This window comes from Myodes glareolus, chromosome 4 (assembly GCF_982192425.1).
Source record: "Myodes glareolus chromosome 4, mMyoGla1.1, whole genome shotgun sequence".
Taxonomy (NCBI): domain Eukaryota; kingdom Metazoa; phylum Chordata; class Mammalia; order Rodentia; family Cricetidae; genus Myodes; species Myodes glareolus.
The window spans coordinates 104,031,645-104,054,510 of record NC_142029.1 but is presented as its reverse complement, the minus strand read 5'-3'; the positions used below and the strand labels follow the sequence as shown (position 1 = coordinate 104,054,510).

Here is a 22,866-nt window from a genome sequence, read left to right as displayed (position 1 = left end):
TGTGTAGCCCAGGTTAGCCCAAACTGGATAGGTAGCTAAGAAATGGAAGAAAGAAGGAAGGAAAAGGAAGTGAGCAAGCCCAGCATGTGCCTGTCATCCCAGCACTCAGGAGGCGGAGGCAGGAGAATCAGCAGTTCAAAGACATCCCTGACATGGCAGAGCCGAGGCCACATAAGACCTGTCTCCACAAAAAAGAAATTTAATTCACCTATGGAGTTTCGAAGTAGTACCTTCAGGGGTAATTAGAACCACAGAAAATCATCAGTACTGGTGGCTTCATAAGAAGAGAAAAGGTGGACTGGAAAGACGGTTCAGTGGTTAAGAGCAGTGGCTGCTCTTCCAGAGGACCTGGGTTCAATTACCAACATCCACATGGCAGCTAACAACTGTCTGTAACTCCTGTTTCAGGGGAATCCAACACCCTCACACAGACATACAAGCAGGCAAAACACTGTACAAATAAATAATTTTTTTTTAAAAAAAAAAAAAGAAAAGGCAGAAGCAGGCACACTTCTTAGAGTTCGAGACTAGCCTGGTCTACCTAGCTTTTCCCAGTCCAGCTAGGGCTACAGAATGAGAAACCCTGTTGAGAGGGTGTATGTGTGTCAGGAAGACCCAGAGGACCGGACCTGTCCACAGCCCCACTTCTTGTCAGGTGATGCTTTGCCTTACTGGACACTCTGCCAGCAAGAAGGCATCACCTAGTGTTGAGCCTCTGAACCTTCAGGACTACACTAAACTGAATGAATCCTTCTATATAAAACTTCTCAGGCATTTCACTACAGTGGCATTAACTGGTAATACCACCAGCTAAAGCAGAGGTAGACCTGGGGCCTGGATTTCACTGTGCCAGCCCCTTAAAGCCTAGTTGTGGCTGTCTGTTGAGAGGTTTTTGTTTCTGTGACCCTTTGGATTATGGCTTCTGCTGTAGTTACTGCACATGTGGTTGTTGGGAATTGAACTCAGGACCTCTGGAAGAGCAACCAGTGCTCTCAACCTCTGAGCCATCTCTCCAATCCCTAGTTTTATTATATTTATTTGTGTTTGTGCGTCTAAGTGTGGATATGTGCATGTATGTGCAGTGCCTGCAATGGCCAGAAGAGGGCATTACATCTGAAACTGGAGTTACAGATGCCTGTGAGCTGCCTGCCACATGGGTGCTGGGAATTAAACTTGCTCTTCCAGGCACTGAAGACACATGCTACACATAAATGCAAGCAAAGCACTCATAAACATAGCATTTTATTTATTTATTTATTTATTTATTGGTTTTTCGAGATAGGGTTTCTTTGTAGCTTTGTAGCCTGTCCTAGAACTAGCTCTTGTATACCAGGCTGGCCTTGAACTCAGAGATCCACCTGCCTCTGCCTCCTGAGTGTTTGGATAAAAGGCGTGTGTCACCACCGCCCAGCACACATAACATTTTAAAATGAATAAAGGTTGTAAAATGAAAAAGAACCATGGGGCTTAAGATGTAGTTCAGTGGTAGAGAGCTTACTTAGCAAATACAGGTCCCTGAGTTCTCATTACCATTATTTTAAAAAGTCCCAGATCAGTGATGTAGCGATGCGGCTCACAGAACATCATTTGCAATCAAGTCCCAAGACCTGAGAGTCTGACTCCTGGAACCCACACAGTGGAAGGGGATAGCAGACTCCCACATGTGTGCCCCGGCTTGTGCTTATGTGCACACACACACACAAGTAAATAAATGTAATTAAAAATTTAAGAACAAACAAAAGTGGGCTGGGGAATGAGCCCAAGTAGTTGATTTAAGCAGGTGCCCTCACTGGCCCCGCACCCCTGTGTGGACTGTGTATGGTACAGTATATCTGGATGTCCCTTTACTGTGCAGTCCTTAGAATAACCCTAGAGAAGCAGTGAAGAGTGTGGGCAGACATCCTGGCAGCCATGAGTCATGGTGATGTCATATGCCCTGGTATGACGCACACAGAGGCACGCCGTCACCTCTCTGGTATCCTTCCCGCAAAGCTGCAGTTGGATCAGGGCCAAATTATGAGACCATCTAAACTCAAAGTCCCTGCCAAGGAGTTGGCGCAGGGGTCAAGCTCACAAACGACACAACTACTGCAGAATCTAGAGAGGCGTGAAACCAAACGCCAGGACTAAAGGACACAGTGGGAGGGAAGGACAAAAGAGCAAACGACCCCCAAACTCAAACAAGCCTCAGGAAGCCTGGAGCTCCGCACATAGAGCTTTCCTGAGCTGGGCATGGGGGAGCATGCCTGTAATCCCCAGAGTTAGGACACTGAGGCAGGCACTTTGTGAGTTCAAGGCCAGCCTGGACTACATAATAGGATCCTGTCTCAACCAGTTAACTAAACAAACAAACCAAAGAGGTAGTTTATTTTTATAAGGGTCACCATTCAGAGCTGAAGAGATGGCTTAGCAGTTAAACACTTGCTGCTGCTACAGAGTCTGAGTCAGGTGCCAGACCCCAGGTGGTAGCTCATAACCACGAAGTTACAACCCTGTGGTAGTTACAACTCCGGTTCCAGGGGGCCAGCACCCCCCGGATACCTGCAGGCACACACATACATTTGTATGCACAGATAAACATGGGAACACACACACGTGCATAACTTTAAAAAAATGTTCATATAACTTTTTGAAAATGTTAACATAAGCAGCTGGGAATAAGTTCAGATGAGAAATCTGTAACTCCTTTCTAAAAATTACCATTTTTTTTTTTTGAGGCCAGCCTGGTCTATAGAGCAAGTCTTGGGAAAGTTAGGGCTACACAGAAAAAAACATGTCTCAAAAAATAAAATAAAAATAAAAATTACCATTTTGTCTGTGCGTGTGGCACAGGCGTGGCTGTGAGCATGTGCATCAGCGTGTCTGTGCCCTGTAAGTGTGTGGGAGGCCAGAGGAGGCCTCTGATGTCTTCCTTCAGTGATCTCCATGGTGTCCCCTTAACATGGAGTCCCCCACTGAACCTGGCTACTGTTGTAGGTAGGCTGACTCAATCAGGCAGCTTCCAGTACCATCCTGTCTCTGCCCCATCCCATTTTGGAGTTACAGGCACATGCAGACTTGCCTGGATTGTTATGTATTTGTTTTGTTCTTGCTTTGAGACAGGGTCTCTCTATTATGTAGCCCTTACTGTCCCAGAACTCACTCTGTAGACCAGGCTGACCCGGAACTCACAGAGATTCACCAGTCTCTGCTTCCCAAGTTACTTGGATTAAAGGCGTGTGCCACCATGCCCAGCCGCCATACTTAGTTTTAATGTGGGTTCCGGGGAGTCAAATTCAACTCCTCATCCTTGTATAAGTGACTTTACCCACTAAGCCAGCCTAGAGGGTCTGGGCAGATGAGTCGGAAGGCAAAGGCACTTGTCACCAAGTCTGATGACCCAAGTCCACTTCTGGGGCCCCGTGATGGAAGGAGAGGAACGGATCACTGGGAGCTGTCTTCTGACTTCCCTGTATACTAGCAGTCATGTGGCCACACACACGAATAATAAATAGACATAAATAAATGTTTAAAAAAAAGTTTAAAACAAGCAAACATGAGAGGAACTGTTCCTATGCCCATTACAGAAGGAAGTTAAGGCTCAGAAAGGTGCCCAACGCCAGGTGTGCTGCTGACCTATAGTGCCGCCACTCAAAACTCAGGCAGAAGGGTCAACAGCTTCAGTTCATCCTTAGCTACCTACTGAGTTCTTTAAAAAGGTTTGAATTTGTTTATTTATTTGGGTGGGGTCCGAGTGCCGTGGGTGCACATGGAGGTCGGAGGACACGGCACAGTTGGTCCTCATCTGTGGGTCCCAGGCTTGGTATCAAGAACTTTGTACCACTGGGCCATCCCAGTGCTGCCCACCCCCATAGTGAGTTCTTGTTCAGCTTGGGCTACCTGAAACCTGTATTTAAAAAAAAAAATCAAACCATGGCAGCAGGCGAGATGGCTCAGGAGTTAAGAGCACTGGCTACTCTGAGTTCAATTCCCAGCAACCACATGGTGGCTCACAACTATCTATGATGGGATCTAATGCCCTCTTCTGTCATGCAGGTGTACATGCAAGTAGAGCACCATATACACAAAATACATTAAAAAAATCAAACCAGGCTAAAACGGACCTGGGTAAGGCTATGCAGCAGGCAGCACATGATGGTACATACCCGTCTTGGCTGGGAAGATGCATCATGCCCAACTTAGAAAGGAAAGTGGGGGCTTGCGGTCTCAGTGGTGAGCCCTGACCATCACAGCAGGAGCATGGTGACCGGCAGGCAGGCAGGCAGGCATAGCACTTGATAGGGCAGGAGCTAAAAGCTCATGTCTGATCTGAAAGGTGCAGTTGGAGGGACACAGTCCTGGTCTGACAGGGACTTTGAAATCTCAAAGCCCACCTCCAACGACACTCCTCCTCTAACAAGGCCACACCTCCTAATCCTTCCCAAACAGTCCACCAACTGGGGACAAGTATTCAAACATATGAACCGATGGGGGCTTTTTAGTTCACATCAACACACCTCCAAGGACAGCAAAAAAGAGTTTCGCATTTGCCACTGCACTGAGGCACCTTTATCTGGCTGCGGCTGAGTTTGCCTGCTCTGGCCTCATGTTTGTCCCCTGTGCTCCCAGGTGATGGCTCCATAGGGTGACAGGGCCACAGAGCAAATGTCCCTGATACAGCTGTACTCTTCACACCTTCACTTGGACTTCTTGAGGCAGATGACTAAGAATAATAACAGCCTGGGTTTGAAAGCGGAGGACCTTGAACATATGAAATCTCTGGAAACTTCTCTCTCCGTCGATAGCATCAGATAGTTTCCTCCATGCTGCTCGTTGTCACAGATTCTCACTTTTGTCAATGGTCTCCGATCTCACAAAACATCTGGGTGTGATGGTTACACAGAGGTGATGGTCTCCGGTCTCACAAAACATCTGGGTGTGATGGCTACACAGAGGTGATGGTCTCCTGTCTCACAAAACATCTGGGTGTGATGGCTACACAGAGGTGATGGTCTCCTGTCTCACAAAACATCTGGGTGTGATGGCTACACAGAGGTGATGGTCTCCAGTCTCACAAAACATCTGGGTGTGATGGCTACCCAGAGGTGATGGTCTCCAGTCTCACAAAACATCTGGGTGTGATGGCTACACAGAGGTGATGGTCTCCTGTCTCACAAAACATCTGGGTGTGATGGCTACCCAGAGGTGATGGTCTCCTGTCTCACAAAACATCTGGGTGTGATGGCTACCCAGAGGTGATGGTCTCCAGTCTCACAAAACATCTGGGTGTGATGGCTACCCAGAGGTGATGGTCTCCAGTCTCACAAAACATCTGGGTGTGATGGCTACACAGAGGTGATGGTCTCCTGTCTCACAAAACATCTGGGTGTGATGGCTACACAGAGGTGATGGTCTCCAGTCTCACAAAACATCTGGCTACAGAGGTGATGGTCTCCTATCTCACAAAACATCTGGGTGTGATGGCTACACAGAGAGTTCAAATCCAGCCTGAGCTATGTGAGATCCTGTTAAGAAAATTCTTAAGAAGAGCCTCTCCACCAACACAAAATATCTCCTATTAAACCAGATTAGACCAAATCAAAAATGCCCACATTTAATAAATGCCGTGATCCCGGGTGACCGGAAGAGCATGGCAAGAAGAGAGACAGAGACAGAGACGGGGGTGGGGGCAGACATGCAAAACCCCAAACCATGGTGTCCTTTTCCAGTGCAAGCCTAAATAGCCTGCAGGAGTGGTCCTGACCCTCCCTGGGGAAGGGTCAGTGCTTGGCAGGCTGGGAGTTGGAGTCTGGAGGTGAAGTTTGGCCCAAGGCAACTCCCAGGGTGAGGGGGCCTGAGATGGAGCTTTCTGCTCCATTGGCGCCCTAAGGATGACTACCAGGGACTTGGGTGATGCCCCCAACTTAGTATTACACCTGTCTCAAAAAAAAAAAAAATAGATGCCAGCAAGTAATTCTGATGACCTGAGTTTGACTCCCCACCCTAGACCTCACAAAAGGAGTGCACTGACTCTCAACAAGATGTTTCCTGGCTTACACACACACGACTTTGTGTGTAATATAAAATAAATGTAACTTAAAAAATTGAAATACAGGCAGGTGTGTAATCCCACCATTCAGGAAAGAGATGTTGAAGGATCAGAAGTTCAAGGTTATCCTCAGCTACATAGAAAGTTGAAGGTCAGCCTGGTCTGCTACAGGAAACTGTTGCAGAAATTAAAACAAAACTAAATATAAATAAACTCCCTCTGCTCTTTTAGACAGGGTCTCACTATGCAGCCCTCTCTGGCCTGTAACTTACTATGGAGACCAGACTGGTCTTGAACTCACAGAGATCCACCTGCTTCTACCCAGTAAACAGGTACTTTCTTTCTCCCAGTAATTTCCTGGAAAACCTCAATGCTGCTCCATGAAAATAACAGATATAGGATGTTCTAGAAAAATGCCAGTCACAGGTCATGGCCCTTTGGGTGTTCCTCCAGCTGTTCTTTTAGGGAGGGGAGAAATGGGAATATACAAGGCACCCTCACTGTTAGGTCCCAAAGGTGCTGGAGAGCTACACCCTCACTTGGTATACAGTTAAGCATCTCCATGCAAAAGTGTGTGAGTGTGAGACCTAGCTCGTTCACCTTTCTTGCATTTAAAATGGCGTGAAACGTACGACCTTATTCCTGCTATACAAGTACTCCACCACTGAGCCCCAGTCTTCTTTAGTTTTATTTTTTGAGACAGAGTTTGATGTAGTCCATGCTGGCTTGGAGCATTGAACTAATGATTCTCCTGCTTCCACTTCCCAAGAGCTGGGGGTCTAGGCCTTGGAGAGGCACCTGATTTGTCCAGAGCCGGGGGTTGGAACCCAAAACTCCATGTATTAGCAAGCCTTTTGTGAACAGAACAGAACCAAACATAAATCTGTTGATGGGATGGAGCAAGAGCTCCTGCATGCTAAGCACACGCCACCTCAAAGCTGCTGGGTCCACCTGCTTCCTGAGAGCCAGGACAGCAGCTCTGGAAGAGAGGAACTGCCAAGGAAAACGGGTAGTGGAGGTGTTCAGTCACTCACACCAACACACGAAGGGACCCGAGTGTGTTGGGACGTGTGTGGAAGTGTTTTGTTTTAGGGAGTTCCCTAAAGCTCAGGAAAGACACTGGCTTTTCTTTTCCTTCTTATTTATTTTTGTTATTTTGTTTGTTTGAGATAGGGCTCCTCTGTGTAGCCCTGGCTGTCCTGGAACTCCCTTTGTAGACCAGGCTGGCCTCAAACTCACAGATATCTGCCTGTCTCTGCTTCCTAAATGCTGGGATTAAAGGCTTGTGCCACCACTGCTCAGTACATTTAAATTAAAATATATATATATATATATATATATATATTTTTTTTTTTTTTTTTGAGACAGGTTCTCATGTAGCTCAGGCTAGCCTGGAACTCTCTGTGTAGCCCATGCTGACCTTGTAATCCTGCTGCTCCTTCCTCCACCTTCTGAGTGCTGGCACCACAGCTGTGGATCAAAGTCTGTTTTTTGAAAGATTCCATGCTTCTCCTAGGAATGGGGAGCTGAGGCACAGTGCGGGCCTGTGCTTGGGTGATCAGGGACAGGGATGGGACCAGCGATGTGCTCCAGGATCAGAACGACAAGGCAGGCCCACAGAGCACCGCCCTTGGGGTCCCCGGGCTCCCCACCCGCCGCCGCCGCCTCCGCCGTGCCAGCATTCTGACTTCAGAGCCCGCGGGGATTCTATAAATGGCCAAGCAGCGGCGGACCCGGGAGCCCCCGAAGTGAGTCAGCGCTGACGTCAGCCTCCCCACCCCCACCCCAGTGCCCTGACCGCTAGGAGGCACCAGACCTTGCTAGCGCTGTAGTGATCGCTGCCCTCTCGTGGCTGAGAATTAATTCAAATTCCACGCTACTGCCTTCAGGCTGTGTGACCTGGACAACTGACTACCCTTCTCTGTTCATCCTGTAGGACCCTTCTTGGAGGGTTGTTGTGAAGCATGGGTTACTATCTTATTTGATACAATTTGATGTATTTCTTAGCCCACTGGTTCTCTGTCTTTGTCTCTTTCTGTCTGTCTCCTCCTGGCCCTCTCTCCCTTTCTCCCACCTGCCCAGGGTTTCACTAAGTAGCCAGGCCTCAAAATCAAAGACCCAGCCACTTCCTGAGTGCTGAGATTAAAGTTGTGCACCCCCATGACCAATCATTTTTCATTTATTTATTTTTTTCTTGTTCTCCCTCCTTTTGATCATACTTACTATTTTTGAAACAGAATCTCTCTCTGTAGCTTCTTAAACTCAGTATGTAAATTCAACACGGCCTTGAACTTCTGATCCCCCTACCACCACCTCCCAGAGGGGCAGCACTGAGGCCGGCTTATGGACCAGGGATGGAACCCACCACATACTTTACTTTGAGACAGGTCTTCATGCATGACAGGCAAGCACTCTCCAACTGAACCACATCCCAACATCTCATTTTATTTTGTTTGTTTTCTGAGACAGGGTCTCAAATCGTGTAGCTCAGGCTGGGTAGGTTCACTATGTAGTTGAGGAGGACCTTGAACTCATGATCTCCTGCTTGTGTCTCCTGACAGTTGTAGGCCTGTATCACCAGATTCTCAAATGGGAACTAGGCCTGTTGGTGCGTGTCTGCCACACTAGCACTCAGGATGCCAGCCTGGGCTACATTGCAAAAGTCTGTCTAAAAACCGGGGGAGCAGGTGCTGGCAACTGGTACCTCATAAAGGCTTGGGATACGTTAAAGTCATAGTGCCCAGGGCAGGGCTCCAGTGCAAAGAAGTATCCGTCAGTGTAAAGGCTGAGACACTGTTTCACCTGACAAAACTGTGTGACACATTCCTAGGGCAAGGGATCCCACACCTGCCCGTGCTGCTGTTTCTCCATCTGTAAAATGCCCACAAGAACAACATCTACTGTAGGCTGCTCTGAGTATCGAGTAGGTTATATGACCACAGTTTTGACAGGGTTTGACAGAAAAGCTGTTGGCAAGTCAAGTGGGGCGACACATGCTTGTAATTCCAGCTACACAGGAGGAGGAGGGAAGCAAATTCCAAGTTCAATTCCAGCCTGGGAATATAGTGAGTCCTTGCCTCAAGCAAGATTTCCTTTTTCCTGAGACTGTGTCTGTGTATGCAGTGCCCTTGAAGGCTGGGCCAGGGCACCAAATACCCTGGAGCTGGAGTTACAGGAGGTTGTGGACCACCGGACAAGGGAGCTGGAAACTGAATTCAGGTCCTTGGCAAGAACCGTATGTGCTCCTTAGAGCCATTACTCCAGCCTGAGCAGTGTTGGCTGTTTGCTTCATAGTCTATATGACATGAAAGCAGGGATCATTAGGGAAGAGGAAGGAAATCAGATATAAAGAAAGGGGACAGGGAGGGTAGTGGGGGGATCCATGACAATGCGCCTGAGGATGGTTGTGAATAGCTATACTGCTGAGCTGTGGAGTTCATAGAGGAAGGAGAACCAGGAGAGCAAGGCCATCCTCAGCTACACTGCAGGTTTGATACTAGCCTGGGCTACATGGGACTGTCTCACTCCCCTCCCCAAATGTTATAATAAACATTTGTAATTTGTATTCCAGTGTGTGCGTGTGCGTGCGTGTGTGTTCACATGTACCCTGGCTTGCATGGTGGAGGTCAGAGAAAAACTCTCAGATTTCTCCTTCTATCATGGAAGTCCCAGAAATTAACACTCAGGTTGTCAGGCTTGGCAGCAAGTGCCTTTACCTGCTAGGCCATTCATTGCTCTGTACAGCAATTGGAATTGTTTTCAATCTGTCCTTTTCTCTTGTAACGCTGGCAATCATCCTAAAGTCTTCCACATGCTGGGTAAGGAATTTACCCCTGAGGAGTGTCCCCGGCTTCTGCCTCAAAATAATAATACTAATTATTAACAATATTTTATTGGGCCGGGCGGTGGTGGCGCACGCCTTTGATCCCAGCACTCGGGAGGCAGAGGCAGGCGGATCTCTGTGAGTTCGAGGCCAGCCTGGTCTATAAGAGCTAGTTCCAGGACAGGCACCAAAAACTACAGAGAAACCCTGTCTCAAAAATAAAAAAAAAAAACAATATGTTATTGTTTTGATATCAATCAATAACTATTATATATCATTAAGAATTGATAATTATTAATAAAATTTCATCGTTATTATCTGTTGTTGTTATTTTAAGACAGGGTCTAACTCTGTATCTTTGGCTGGCCTGAAACTTCCTCTGATGCACCTGTCTCTGCCTCCCAAGTGCTGAGATTAAAGGCGTGGACCTCACTGCCCTGCCAGATGTGCCCTTCATACATGGCCTGCAAATTGCCGGTCCTTAAAGTATCATTAATGCTCAGAGATTGATGTCATCTAAGTGTCATTATCCTACCCTTGATATGATTTGGGTGGAACATCCATCCCATGGCCCAGATGAGAGCTGTCCTCGATAGGGATGCTTACAGGTGTCCAGCAGACCAGCCTGAGCTGGACAGAGACAGGGGAGTGCTCAGGGCCAAGACCAGCTAACACAGGCCCCAGAGGCTCAGATTGTCAAAGTAGCCCAGGCTGGTCTTGAACTAAGTATGTAGCCAAGGATGACCCTGTACTTCTGAACATCCTGGGTCTGGGATTACACACATGGCATTACCAGGCTTGGTTTACATGGTACTGGGTACTGAACCAGAGTTTGGTGCATGCTAGGCAAACACTTTACTAACAGATCTATGTCCTAGCCTTCCCCTTCCTTTTTAACATTTTCCATTACATTTGTGTGTGTGTGTGTGTGTGTGTGTGTGTGTTTGCACACAACAGAGGTCAGAGGACAACTTGCAGGAGTTTGTTCTCTTGTCCCATTCTGTGAGTCCTGGGGTTCAAACTCTGATCATCAAGTTTGTTGGTAACCCATGGAGTCACCTCACTAGCCTCCCCCGTCCCCTTTTAACTAACGTGTGTGAGACAGAGACAGGGGCTCACTCTATAGCCCAGACTGCACTGGAATTCACTATGTAGCCCAGGCTGGCCCAGACTCTTACGAGTTCTTTTGCCTGTAGTGCTGGGAATTTGCCCTGGGCCATCATACCAACTTAGATATAGGCTCTTGCTGCCCCAAGTCCTCATAAGGAACCGGAGAGGACAGAACAGGGTACCAAATTCTTCGCAGACACAAAGCTTTGCTGGGGTTCTCCCTTGTGCCAGGCACTACATTGGGCACCCTGGGGTTGACTTTTTTTTTCTGATCTTTTCAGCACCCTCACGAGGCAAGCTTTGTCATTAGCCCTTCTACAGATTGGGCAATAGAGATCCAGAGAGAAGGCTATGTGGAGAGTGTTGATGTGTGGAACAGATTGTCTTGCTAAACTACGGGTCGGGATGGGGAGGGGGACGGCACCAGGGATGCGCAGTGGACACAGTACCTGTTTTGGGATTGAAGAGGGGCAGAGACCAATGACCTTTGAGATCAGGAAATTCAGAGATGGGACACAGAGAATTGGCATGGGGAGGAGGGTAGCAGAGGGGTGGCCTGTGTGAGCAGACCCCCCTTCCCAGAATAAGGCAAGCAGCCCCTTAGGTGGAAACAATGACACAATCAGCTCCCAATACCAAGGCCCTGACATCACGAGGTGGGGGTGGCCAAAGTGTGTGTGTGGTGCCACGCCCCTTGGCAAGCCCCTGTGGCCAATGGGACAGGCTTGGAAGAGCCCGGGGCTGGCCTCTGGAGCTTCAAAAACGTGTGAAGAGGGAAGAGGCAGCAGACGCAGGCTCAGCTGCCTTGTCCTGCTTGTTAGTGTCACCAGCACCTCCGCTTTGCCAGAGCCCCCGGGCCAGCATGTCTTCTGCACATTTCAATCGAGGCCCTGCCTATGGCCTGTCTGCTGAAGTCAAGAACAAGGTAAGGCTGGAGAGGACTGACTGCCTAGTCTGGTCCCTGACACACTCAGGGCAGATCCAGCTCCCTGAATTCCCTCCTACCTGGGTCACATGACTTGAGACCTGAGAAGAGAAGAAGGGAGACCAGGTAGGGGCTATTTTTCTGTCCTTGGAACATCCAGAGCCCCCAGTTACTTGAGGGGTGAAGTGAGGGAACCCATCCCACTACCTATAATAGAGGTAATCAGAGTGCCGTAAAGGTTCCCAGCCTGCTCAGAGTCTTTGGTCGACCTTCTTGTTTCTGGGAGGGATGTAGGTGAAGGGACAGACCCCCACCTTTAAAAAAAAGTTAAGTCTGAAGTTTGCAGAGCTAGAAGACATTGAGAGACCCCATTTTCTTGCCATGGATGGGTAAACTGAGGCTTAGAAAGGATCAGCGAGGAGCTAGGGCGCCAGATAAGGCAAGTGCAGAGCCAAACTCTCTCCACACTGGGATAGGTCGGCTTCCCGGGACAGGGAACTGCATAGACAAGGAGAGGCAGTCCCATTTGACAGAAGGGAACACTGAGGCTCTTTCTTTCCAGGGTCCCACAGCAGGAGTTGAAGGGAGCGAGGAGCATGGATTGGGACCAGGATCAGGTTGGGGCATCCTAAGGGTTAGAGTTGGGGGAGAACAGGGGGCGGGTGCTCTGCGGGAGATTGATGGCAGCGCCGCCCCCTCCCCCCAGCGCCGGCCCCAGAGTCGCAGAAGAGCCGCCGCGCCTTATAAGGCGGCCTTGGGCAGCCTGGGCCCGCGCTATATAAGGGCCGGTTTGCTTTATAAAGCCGGGCTGGTGAGGAGGGGGGCGGCAGGGCTGGGGCCAGGTGAGGGGGTGCATCCCTCCTCTCCCCATTCAGTAGAAGTGAAGCATCCCCCCATCTCACCAGCACCAGGGGCTGGGAGGCCAGCATGCAGCAGGATTCCTGAAAGAACGCGAAGCAGCCTCGCAGACAGACTGGAGGGCGAGCCAGGAGGGAGACAGGAGCTAAGAGGTGGAGATGGGAGTTGGCCGAATCCCACCGCCTACCCGGGAAGACGGGATCAGAACTACAAAAAGCCTTGAGTCCCACAGCTGGCTGGACAGAATTGTTTTCTGAGATAGGGACCCCGAGATTGAGGAAAGGATGATAATATACAGAGTTGGGGGGACAACGAGAGAGACAAACTGGGACTAAGGACAGACTTAAGAAATACATTCAGGCAAGGTTAGGAGGGGAACAAGAGCACCCTCACTTCTCACCTGAGGCTACACTGCATAGGTGTGGGAACAGTGCTCCCAGCAAACCAGCACCCAGGGCTCCTTCTTAAGGTTCATCCCCACCCCCAGTTTAAGGCATCTCCTCTTCTATGTGGACAGTGGAGGGGGGCTGGCTCAGGGGATGTTAAGCCCCAAGTTTGGCTTGGAGGGGAAACCAAAGAGCCAAGCGCCGCCCCCCAGCTTCAAGGATCTGGCTCCCCAGCCCCCTCTTTGTCTATTCATTGGTGCCAAACCTCAGAATGCCCGGAATGGCCCCCTGGGCAGGTGCCACCTCAATCCTGGCCCTCTGCCTCCCCCCAGTTCTGCCCCCCACACACACACACACCGTGGACACTAAGACAGGATTGCCTTAGTTGGGATGGGATGAGGTAGGAGATCTGGCCTATCCGGGCTGAGATGGGCCCCAGAAAGCCAAAGCTACTTTCTACTGCCTGCTTCCTCATCACCTGCCCCTCATGCCCCCATCCCCACCTCAGCTGGCCCAGAAATACGACCATCAGCGTGAGCAGGAGCTGAGAGAGTGGATCGAGGGGGTGACAGGTCGCCGCATTGGGAACAACTTCATGGATGGCCTCAAAGATGGGATCATTCTCTGCGAGTGAGTGAGATTCTCAGTCCCTGCCCCGAACCCGGCACCCCGCTCCATGTAGGCCTTCAACATCACCCGATGATCCCAAAGCTGGAGTTGGAGTTAGACGCTGGTATTTGATGCCGCTTACAGTCCTTGAAAGGCCACAAAGACTCACTGTGCCCATTGCACAGACAGAGATGACAGAGTCAGTCAGGTTTAGGACACAGTACCCAGAGCCATTTCTTAGCACACACTACAGGGCAGGCCTTTTTGTGGCTCCCAGTTGCCAGCAATGACTGCTTATTGCCAGTTTTAGCTTATGGAGACCTTGGCTTCCCGCTGCCCTCATCAATGGGGAAGATGAAGACCCACACAGGAGCAGCTCACCGTGACTCGGCACACAACCGAGATCCCCGGCACAGGGCTGAGGTTCAGTTCAGAACAGAACACATGCCCGAGCAAGGCTGGCTGACTTCTGTAGTCAACCAACCAGCTATTTACCTATTCATGTAACAAGCATTTTCAGAGCTCCTGATATATCCAGTGCAGGCCTTTGCTCTAGGCATGCGGACAGTGAACCCGACTCCTTGTGAAGGGGGAAATCGCGCTGGTTCCATACCCAGCAATATTATCAGCAAGAAAAGGAAAGGTAACCAAATAACCAACCAGACAATCACATTCATGCCAGAAGGGAGAAAATGCCATGAAGGAAGTCCAATGGGCTGATGATTGGCTCGGTGGGTAAAGGTATTTGTCACCAAGGCTGGTGACCTGAGTTCAATTCCCAGCACCCACATGTTGGAAGAAGAGAACAGACTCCTGAAAGCTGTCCACTGACTTCTGCACACATGGCGTTACACATGCATGTGCCATGCACACTTATGTGCTTGCACACACACAAATGAAACCAACAACATCGAACACTGACATTTGAACATAGGAAAACCAGGACATTTAGTCTGACTCAAGCATTTTCTGGCTGGCAACTTGGGTTCCACACCCCCTATCAGCATGTGCTGGGCAGCGTCCCCTTCCAACTGTTGCCTATTCACTTTGCCGGGGTTCTGAAGCAACCAGAACTCACTTTGCCCACTGGTCCCTTCTCTTTGTTAGGTTCATCAACAAGCTCCAGCCAGGTTCTGTGAAGAAGGTAAACGAGTCAACCCAAAACTGGCACCAGGTAAGTCCAGACCCAAGTTACTAGTTTGTTTTCTATTTTAGTAATGAGGATTGAGTGTGCTAGGCTGGAGCTTTACTGCCTAGTCATGCTCAGCCCCTCACTGTGGGATTCTAGGCAGGGGCTGTAGGTTTGAACCATGTCCAACCATGGGTTTGTCAAAGGCTCAGTCAGAGCACAGCTCCCGTCTTGGTCTTCTCCTCTACCTTGTTTGAGACAGGATCTCCTTCCCTTTGTCATTCTCCATTGGATACACTAGCTGTCTCCTGACCCATCCCCACTTCCGACTCTATAGGGGTCCCAGGATTGCAGGCATTCTTGCTGTGTGTCTTTTACTTGGTTTCCAGAGATTCACACTCAGGTCCTGATACTTGCACAGGAAATATGGAGTTTTTTGTTTTTTGTTTGTTTTTTTTTGGTCTTACCAAAAACATCTCCCTGGCTCCAGGGAGGCCCAGACAGGCCTCCTGAGAGATTGGAATGGCAGGTTTTATTAACTTGTTTAATTTATTTATATATTTGTGTGTGTTGGCAAATGCTCACAGAGGCCGAGGAGGCACGAGATCCCTTGGAGCTCCATTCAATCCCTTAGCCACTAGCCTCTCCTCGGTCCTCCACCCTCCCATTCCTGACCTGACCTCTTCCCTTACAGCTGGAGAACATAGGTAATTTCATTAAAGCCATTACCAAGTATGGAGTGAAGCCCCATGACATCTTTGAGGCCAACGACCTGTTTGAGAACACCAACCATACCCAGGTTCAGTCCACTCTCCTGGCTCTGGCCAGCATGGTGAGTGTACAGGCAGAGTGGGCATGGGACAGGGGCTGGTCTCAGGTCAGACGTCCATAGGGACATGTAGGTCACGGAGCCTCACCAAGAGTGCGGCAGGTGTTGGTGTCTGAGGGGACAGGAGCCCTGCTGGAGGCTCATCGGTGGTTCATATCCATCTTTGCCCCGTGCAGGCCAAGACAAAAGGAAACAAGGTCAATGTGGGGGTCAAATATGCAGAGAAACAAGAGCGGAGATTTGAGCCGGAGAAGCTGAGAGAAGGTCGGAACATCATTGGGCTACAGGTAGGGCCCCTTCTCCACAGGGGCTGCTCTGGACTGACAGAAGGCTGCCCAGACCCTGGAGGCTCTGGCGATCAGAATATTTGTATGAACTGACTGGGAACACTGTATTTTCTAGTTACTAACTTGCTTTCTTTGACCATACTCCTAGGTAGTTTCTGTTTTTAATGGACCCTTAAAACATTTTATTTATTTATCGTTACATGTATGAATGTCTTGCCTGCATGTATGCCTGTGAACCACATGTGTGGATAGTGCACATCGAGGCCAGAAAAGGGCATTGGACCCTGGAACTGGAGTTTCCAGCGGTGCTGGGAACCAAACCCAGGTCCTCTGAAAGAGCAACCAATGTTCTTAACTGCTGAGCCACCTCTCCAGCCTCTAGATCCCTTTAAAAGTTATTCTTATATTTGCCTGCATGTATGTATGTGCACCATGTGTGTGTGGTACCCATAGAGACAACAAGGGTGCACTGACTCCCCTGGAACTGGAGTTAAGGATGATTGTGGGTACGGGAATTGAACCCAGGTCCTCTAGAAGAGCAGCCAGTGCTCTTAACCACTGAGCCATCTCTCTGGCCCCTTTATATAGATAGAGAAACTAAGGTTTGCAGAAGGTAGCATACTAGTTTTTTCTTCAGTGTTGAGGATTGATTCTGGGGCCTCATGTATGCTAGGCAAGCACGGTACCTTAGTTGTAGCCACAGCTCTTGTATTTTTATTTATCTGTGGATGTGGGCATGCATATCAAAGTCAGAGGTCAGCCACTATCATTCCTCAGGAATAATCCACCTTGGTTTTTTTGTTTGTTTCTTTGTTTTGAGACAGGGTCTCTCTTTGTAGTCCTGGCTGCCCTGGAACTCACTCTGTAGACCAGGCTGGGCTCAAACTCACAGAGTTTGCCTCTGCTTCCCAAGTGCTGGGGTTAAAGGCGTGAACTGCCACGCCAGGTCTCTTTGCTTTTTGAGACAGGGTCTTTCATTGGGTTTCTTAGTTTGCAATCTGACACTATGATCAAACACTAGCCTAAACTTGTAGGAGGAAGGAGTTTATTCAGTTTGCATTTCCACATCACAGTGCATCATGGAGAGGTCAGGGCAGGAATCCAAGCAGGAGCCTGTAGGCAGGAACTGAAGCAGAGGCCATGGAGATATGCTGCTTACTGGCTTGCTCACCATGGCTTGCTCAGTTTTCTTATACAACCCAGGATAACTGCCTAGGGATGGCATCACCCACAGTGGGCTAGGTCTTCCCATATCAATCAGTAAGCAAGAAAATGCCCCATAGTCATGCCCACAAACCAATCTCATGGACACAACTCAACTAAAGGTACTTCTTCCAAGGTGACTCTAGTGTAAGTCGAGTTGACAAAAATGACTGCTGACCTCTTATAACTCGACACACACACATCACTAACTATTAAACCACCCTCCCTCTCTTGTTTATTCCCAAAGCCCTCCTTACTGCCATACCACCCTGAATGCACCTGACCTTGTTTATTCCCAAGATCTTATGTTAATATCATAATATAAAACTGTAACTTTAAATGTCTCATAGTCTTGAAAAAAATTCAAACACTTTAAAAGTTCAAAGTTTCTTTAAAATATCCAAAGTCTCTTAATGTGGGCTTCTGTAAACATTTTTTTTTAACAGTTTTCTTACTCCAAAAGGAGAGAACAGAGGCATAAAACAATTACACTTTCACAAAATCAAAGTCCATCAGTGTAGCTCCAAATCTTGTAGCTCAGTGTCTGACTTTTGGGACTCGAGATCTTCTGGGCCCCGTCCTGGCTCTGCCACCAGGCACAGGGAGGCGCCACACCACACGTGCTGTCCTTACTGGCTGTCGCACAGTGTGGCATCTCCAATATACTAGAGGTCACCACAGCAACCGAGGTGATCTTCACCAATGGTTCCTGACTTCTCTTCTGGGACTCTGACCCTAACTCATGGTACAAATCCTCAGTGTCTGTCCATGACCCCACTTCAGACCTGGAGTTTCCATTGCAACGGAGGCTGTACCGTCCGTCACTAATGGCCTCTCCTGGGCTCTCAGTGCTCAGTTTTTCTCCATAACTCCTTTGTTCTTGCAGCTTTAATGATACAAAAAACAGTCACTGGGGAGACTCATATGTATTGTCAAGTTCAGCTGCAAGCTTAAGATGCAGCCTTGGTCCTTCTGGACCACAGCTTCCACCTCAGTGATGCTGGTATTTTCCTCAGCATCTGCAAACCAGCATCAATTGATCAACTGTCCCAGTAAAGCCAAGATTTCACTTCAGTGGTGCTGGTTTCCTCTCTTCTTCTTTTGAGTATCTTATGTGCATGAGTGTTTTATCAACATGTATGTATGTGTAGTGCCTGAGGAGCTAAGAGGGCACTGCATGTTTGTTAGCTACTTTCTGGATGGGTAGGCTGCAGGAATACTAAGTGTAGTTAACAACCGTGCCATCTCTCCAGCGCTTCTTATGCCCCAGCTGACCAGACACTACAGGTTCATAGTTATTATTTTATGTGTATGGGTGTTTTGTCTGTATGTATGTGCATGTATGTATATGCACCATGTATGTGCCTGGTACCAGTGAAGGCCAGAAGAGGGCACCAGAGCCCTTGAAAATGTAGTTAGAAATGGCTTTGAATCATAGGAATAGAACCTGTGTCCTCTGGAGGGGCAGACATTGCTTCTAACTGCTGTGTTGACTGATAGTTCTGTCCCACCAGGTCCCGCAGTTGGCAGAAATCTCTGTCAACACTGCTGAGCCATTTCTCCAGCACCAGATTTTTTAAAATTAAATTATTTATTTAACTTTGTTTTATGTGCATTGGTGTGAGTGTGTCAGATCCCCCTGAAGCTGGAGTTACAGACAGTTGTGAGCTGCCATGTGGGTAATTGAACTCAGGACCTCTGGAAGAGCAGCCAGTGCTCTTAACCACTGAGCCATCTCTCCAGCCCCAGATTAATTAAAAAATCATATAAATGGCAACTTTCACCCTCACAAGCCGGGCCTCTGCTGTGTGTCTTCCAGAAGTCTATCTTCCAAGTCCCCACAGAATTTCTCATTACATTCTAGCACTTGATGGCTTTTCCAGTCCCAGCCTCCACGCTCTCCAATGTGGTTAGACTGGCCAGCCAGAAAGCCCAAAGAATCCACCTGTCTCTCCCTCCTTAGTGGATTACGAGCACATGTCCTCATGCCTAGCTTCTACAGGTGGTGCTGGGCACTGAACTCAGATCCTTGTGCTTGGAAAGCAAGCACTTACTTGAGACAGGGTCTCCTATAGCCCAGGTTAGCCTTGGAGTCACGATTCAACCAAAGCTAGCCTTGAGCGTCTCTTCTGCGCCTCCTGCCTCCACCTTCCAAGTAGTTTTTATCGTGACAGAGTCTTCCTAAGTTGCTCAGGCAGGCAGGCCTGTAACTCGCCATCCTTCCTTAGCCCCAGCTGAGTGGCTGGGACCACAGCATGGACCCGTGCTAGCAGCCCCGACTTGAATCCATCCCCTTTCTCTTTTATTTTATGGTTTGAGACAAGATCTCCCTATGTATCTGTGGCTGGTCACGACGTAGACAAGGCTGGCTTCAAACTGACATCCTCCTGCCTCTGCCTTCTCAGGTTCTTTCCTTTCACTACGTGGGTCCCATGAATCAACCCAGGTCATCCGGCTCAGAGGCAGGAACCTTTACCCACCGAGCTGTCTCTCAGACCCTGGCCACCACACCCTACTGTAGCTGACCCTAAGAGTCTGGTCATACAACATCCCCACTCTGAGTGTTTCTGGCCTCCTGCTCTGATGCAGACTTCTCTTGTGGGTCACAGGGATGTTCTGTAATTCTTACTGCTTCATTAATCTCTTTCCTAGATGGGTACCAACAAGTTTGCCAGTCAGCAGGGCATGACAGCCTATGGTACTCGGCGTCACCTCTATGACCCCAAACTGGGGACAGATCAGCCCCTGGACCAGGCCACCATCAGCCTGCAGATGGGCACCAACAAGGGCGCCAGCCAGGTTTGTGTGGTCGGTGGGACACCTGGTGAGATAGGGCTGGTGGGTGGGGCTGCTATCTCTGTGGTTTGACCACTGTTCCTTCCTTAGGCTGGCATGACTGCACCAGGCACCAAGCGGCAGATCTTTGAGCCAGGACTGGGCATGGAACACTGTGACACACTCAACGTCAGCCTGCAGATGGGCAGCAACAAGGGGGCCTCACAGAGGGGCATGACAGTGTATGGGCTGCCCCGTCAGGTGTATGATCCCAAATACTGCCTGACTCCAGAATACCCAGAGCTGGGAGAGCCCACCCACAATCACCATCCACACAACTACTATAACTCTGCCTAGGGGCCCCCAGGGGGCTGGCTGCTGCTCTTGGCTGGACCCAGCTGGCCCAGCCAACCCCATCTCCTGCATGGCGTCCCCCAACCCCCTGGCATCTGTCTATAGGGTTACAGTTTGGGGAGATCAGGCCGAGGGGGGCGGTGGGAAGGGGGCCCCTCATCCCTGTAGCTCTTGAAGGGCCCAACACAGAATTGGGTGTCCCCGACAGCACCCAAAGGACGCTGCCCCCTTTTACTCCCTCACAAGCGAGTACCTCCCAGAACCAGAAACCCTCCAAGCGAAGCTCCCAGAACCCAGGCTTGGCCTGACCCCTGCCCCATTCCTGCAGTGGGAGCAGAATGCATGCCCGAAATGCAGCGGACACACACAGTTTGGTTTTTGCGGTGCTGGCGTTTGTGGATGTGACAGCAGCGTTTGTAACTCGAGCACTTTCTTTTCTATTTCACTGGAGCACAATAAATGGCTGTGACGTCATCCGAGTCTCAGGGCAGCTGTTTAGATAGCTCCCTCATTCTTCCAGACATACGTACGCTGGGACCAGCAAGATGGTTCAGAGCTAGAAAAGGAACTTGACACCAAGCTCGGTGACCTAAGTTCAATCCTTGTGACCCACACGGTAGAAGAGAATCAGTTCCTGCAGCATCTTCTGACCTCCACACAAGTCATGGGATACACATAATCTTCCCTAAATAAATATGTAATTTAAAAAATTAAATAGATATGCCTACAGACCTTACACCACTACACAGGGCAGGCAAATGCCACACACACTTAAACAAAATGATGTGTGAGAGTCCTGGGGTCCCCAGATTGTGTGCAAGTGGTGTGGGTCGACACTACTGGTTCCTAGTGTTGGCAGAGCAGCTGAGTTAACCTGGGGGCATGGCTTTCTCCGTATGCCTGCCCTGTACTCAGCAGTCTATCTTCTTCAAACTGAATCCCATGGGTTGGTGAGATGCCTCAACTGGTAAAGGTATCTGCTGTCAAGTCTGACAACTCAAGTTCAATCCCCAGGTCCTACAGGATGGAGAGTCAACTCCCAGTAAATTGTTCTCTTCCTCTTGGCACAGCATGCACTCACCCCCTACTCAGATAAATGTCTCAGCAACAAACAGCTGAGTCCCAGGACTGCCTACCATCTTCAAAGTCTAGACAGGACTGTGACCTCACCTTGCTTCAGCAAGGACCCTCTTTTCTGGAAGAAGGCCGTAGATATTCTGCCTGAAAGTCAGTGTCAGCTGGTCAGGGCTTCAAGGAGAGAATGCAGAAAACTGGGAGGGAGCCCGGAGCGATCCCTTCCCACTCCGTCACCCCTAGGACAGAGGCTGCAGCTGTAACCCTTGGAGGCACCAGAAATTAAGGCCCCTGTGTTCTGGGCAGGCTATGCTGAGGCTCTGCCTGTCAGGTGGGTGGCAGTGACAGAGGGCTCTGGTGTAGCACTAAGTACCCCTTCTGCGGAATCCTGCGGATACTAGTCTAGAAAATTAGCCACTGCTGTTGCCTGGGGGTGCTGGCACCTTGGTGCGCCAAGGGGCTATCACTGAAGGGTGGGGCTCTGGGATAAGATCTGACAGACAGCCTAGCAGCCACCACTTGTGGGCCAGTTTACTGCCCTTCCTTAGCTGTTTACCTGCTCTGTGGTGGCCGCAGAACCACTTAATGCCAGGTCTATTACCTGCTCATTCAGGATTTCTGTGTTCCTGGCCGTCCTGAACTCACTCTGTAGACCAGGCTGGCATCAAACTCAGAGATCCACCTGCCTCTGCCTCTCGGAGTGTTGGGATTAAAAGTGTGTGCCACCATGCCTGGCACCAGCAGTTTTTTATGTGTGGTCTACACAACTGTTTGTGTGGGCACGTGCATGGTGAACATGAGGGTGCAGGCTGACGTCCTGTCATCCTTGGGGCGCCTTCACTTTATTTTTAGGGACAGGATCCTCCCCAATCCATGGTCCACTGATGTCTTTAGGCTGGCTGGACAGAACTCCAGAGATCTGCCTGTCTCTACCACCCTAGCACTGGGACTAGACACGGCTTTTACAATGTGTTAGCAGGTCACTTGGTTCAGGTCTCTTGTTGTCTTTGAGAACATGGAAGGGCACATGGTGCTCTCAGCGTGCCCACTCCGACACTGCCTCCAGCTTTCCAAGAATCCTCAGCACCCTCAGAAAATGTTCCTTCTGTGAGCTAATATTACTTTCCCAGTGGCCCAAAGCACCCAGGACAGCCGAGACCTAAGCCCAGAACCTGAACTTACAAGTAATTAAAATGGTGGGTTGTGAAGCTAAGCTTCCTGGGTCAAGTGCTTCTGAGTATTTCCGGCTGCAGGAATCGGCCTCCCCTCTCAGGTCTGTTTGTCTCTGAACCTGGAGCTGTGTTGTCACCTGCTTCATTGCCAGTGTAGGTGCCACCCTTTGCGTCGACTGTCTACAAGTCCTGTACCTATGAGTACAGGAGTGTGGCAGAGGGGGCCAGAGCCGGCCTCAGGTGGTGCTCCTCACTTGCTATCCACCTTTTTTATCTTGATTTTGGGCTGGAAAATAAAAATGGC

General features: G+C 49.5%; 1 protein-coding gene across 1 annotated transcript; it reads left to right on the top strand.

Annotated features, from left to right (window-relative positions):
* The first annotated feature begins 11,727 nt into the window (after positions 1–11,727).
* Cnn1 (calponin 1) lies at positions 11,728–20,790 on the top strand. The gene is made up of 7 exons (XM_048446599.3): positions 11,728–11,886; positions 13,639–13,760; positions 14,847–14,913; positions 15,563–15,700; positions 15,874–15,984; positions 19,840–19,986; positions 20,074–20,790. Exons 1-7 carry the CDS (start codon positions 11,824–11,826, stop codon positions 20,317–20,319), a joined length of 894 nt encoding a protein of 297 aa, XP_048302556.1. The 5' UTR covers positions 11,728–11,823; the 3' UTR covers positions 20,320–20,790.
* Positions 20,791–22,866: the final 2,076 nt, after the last annotated feature.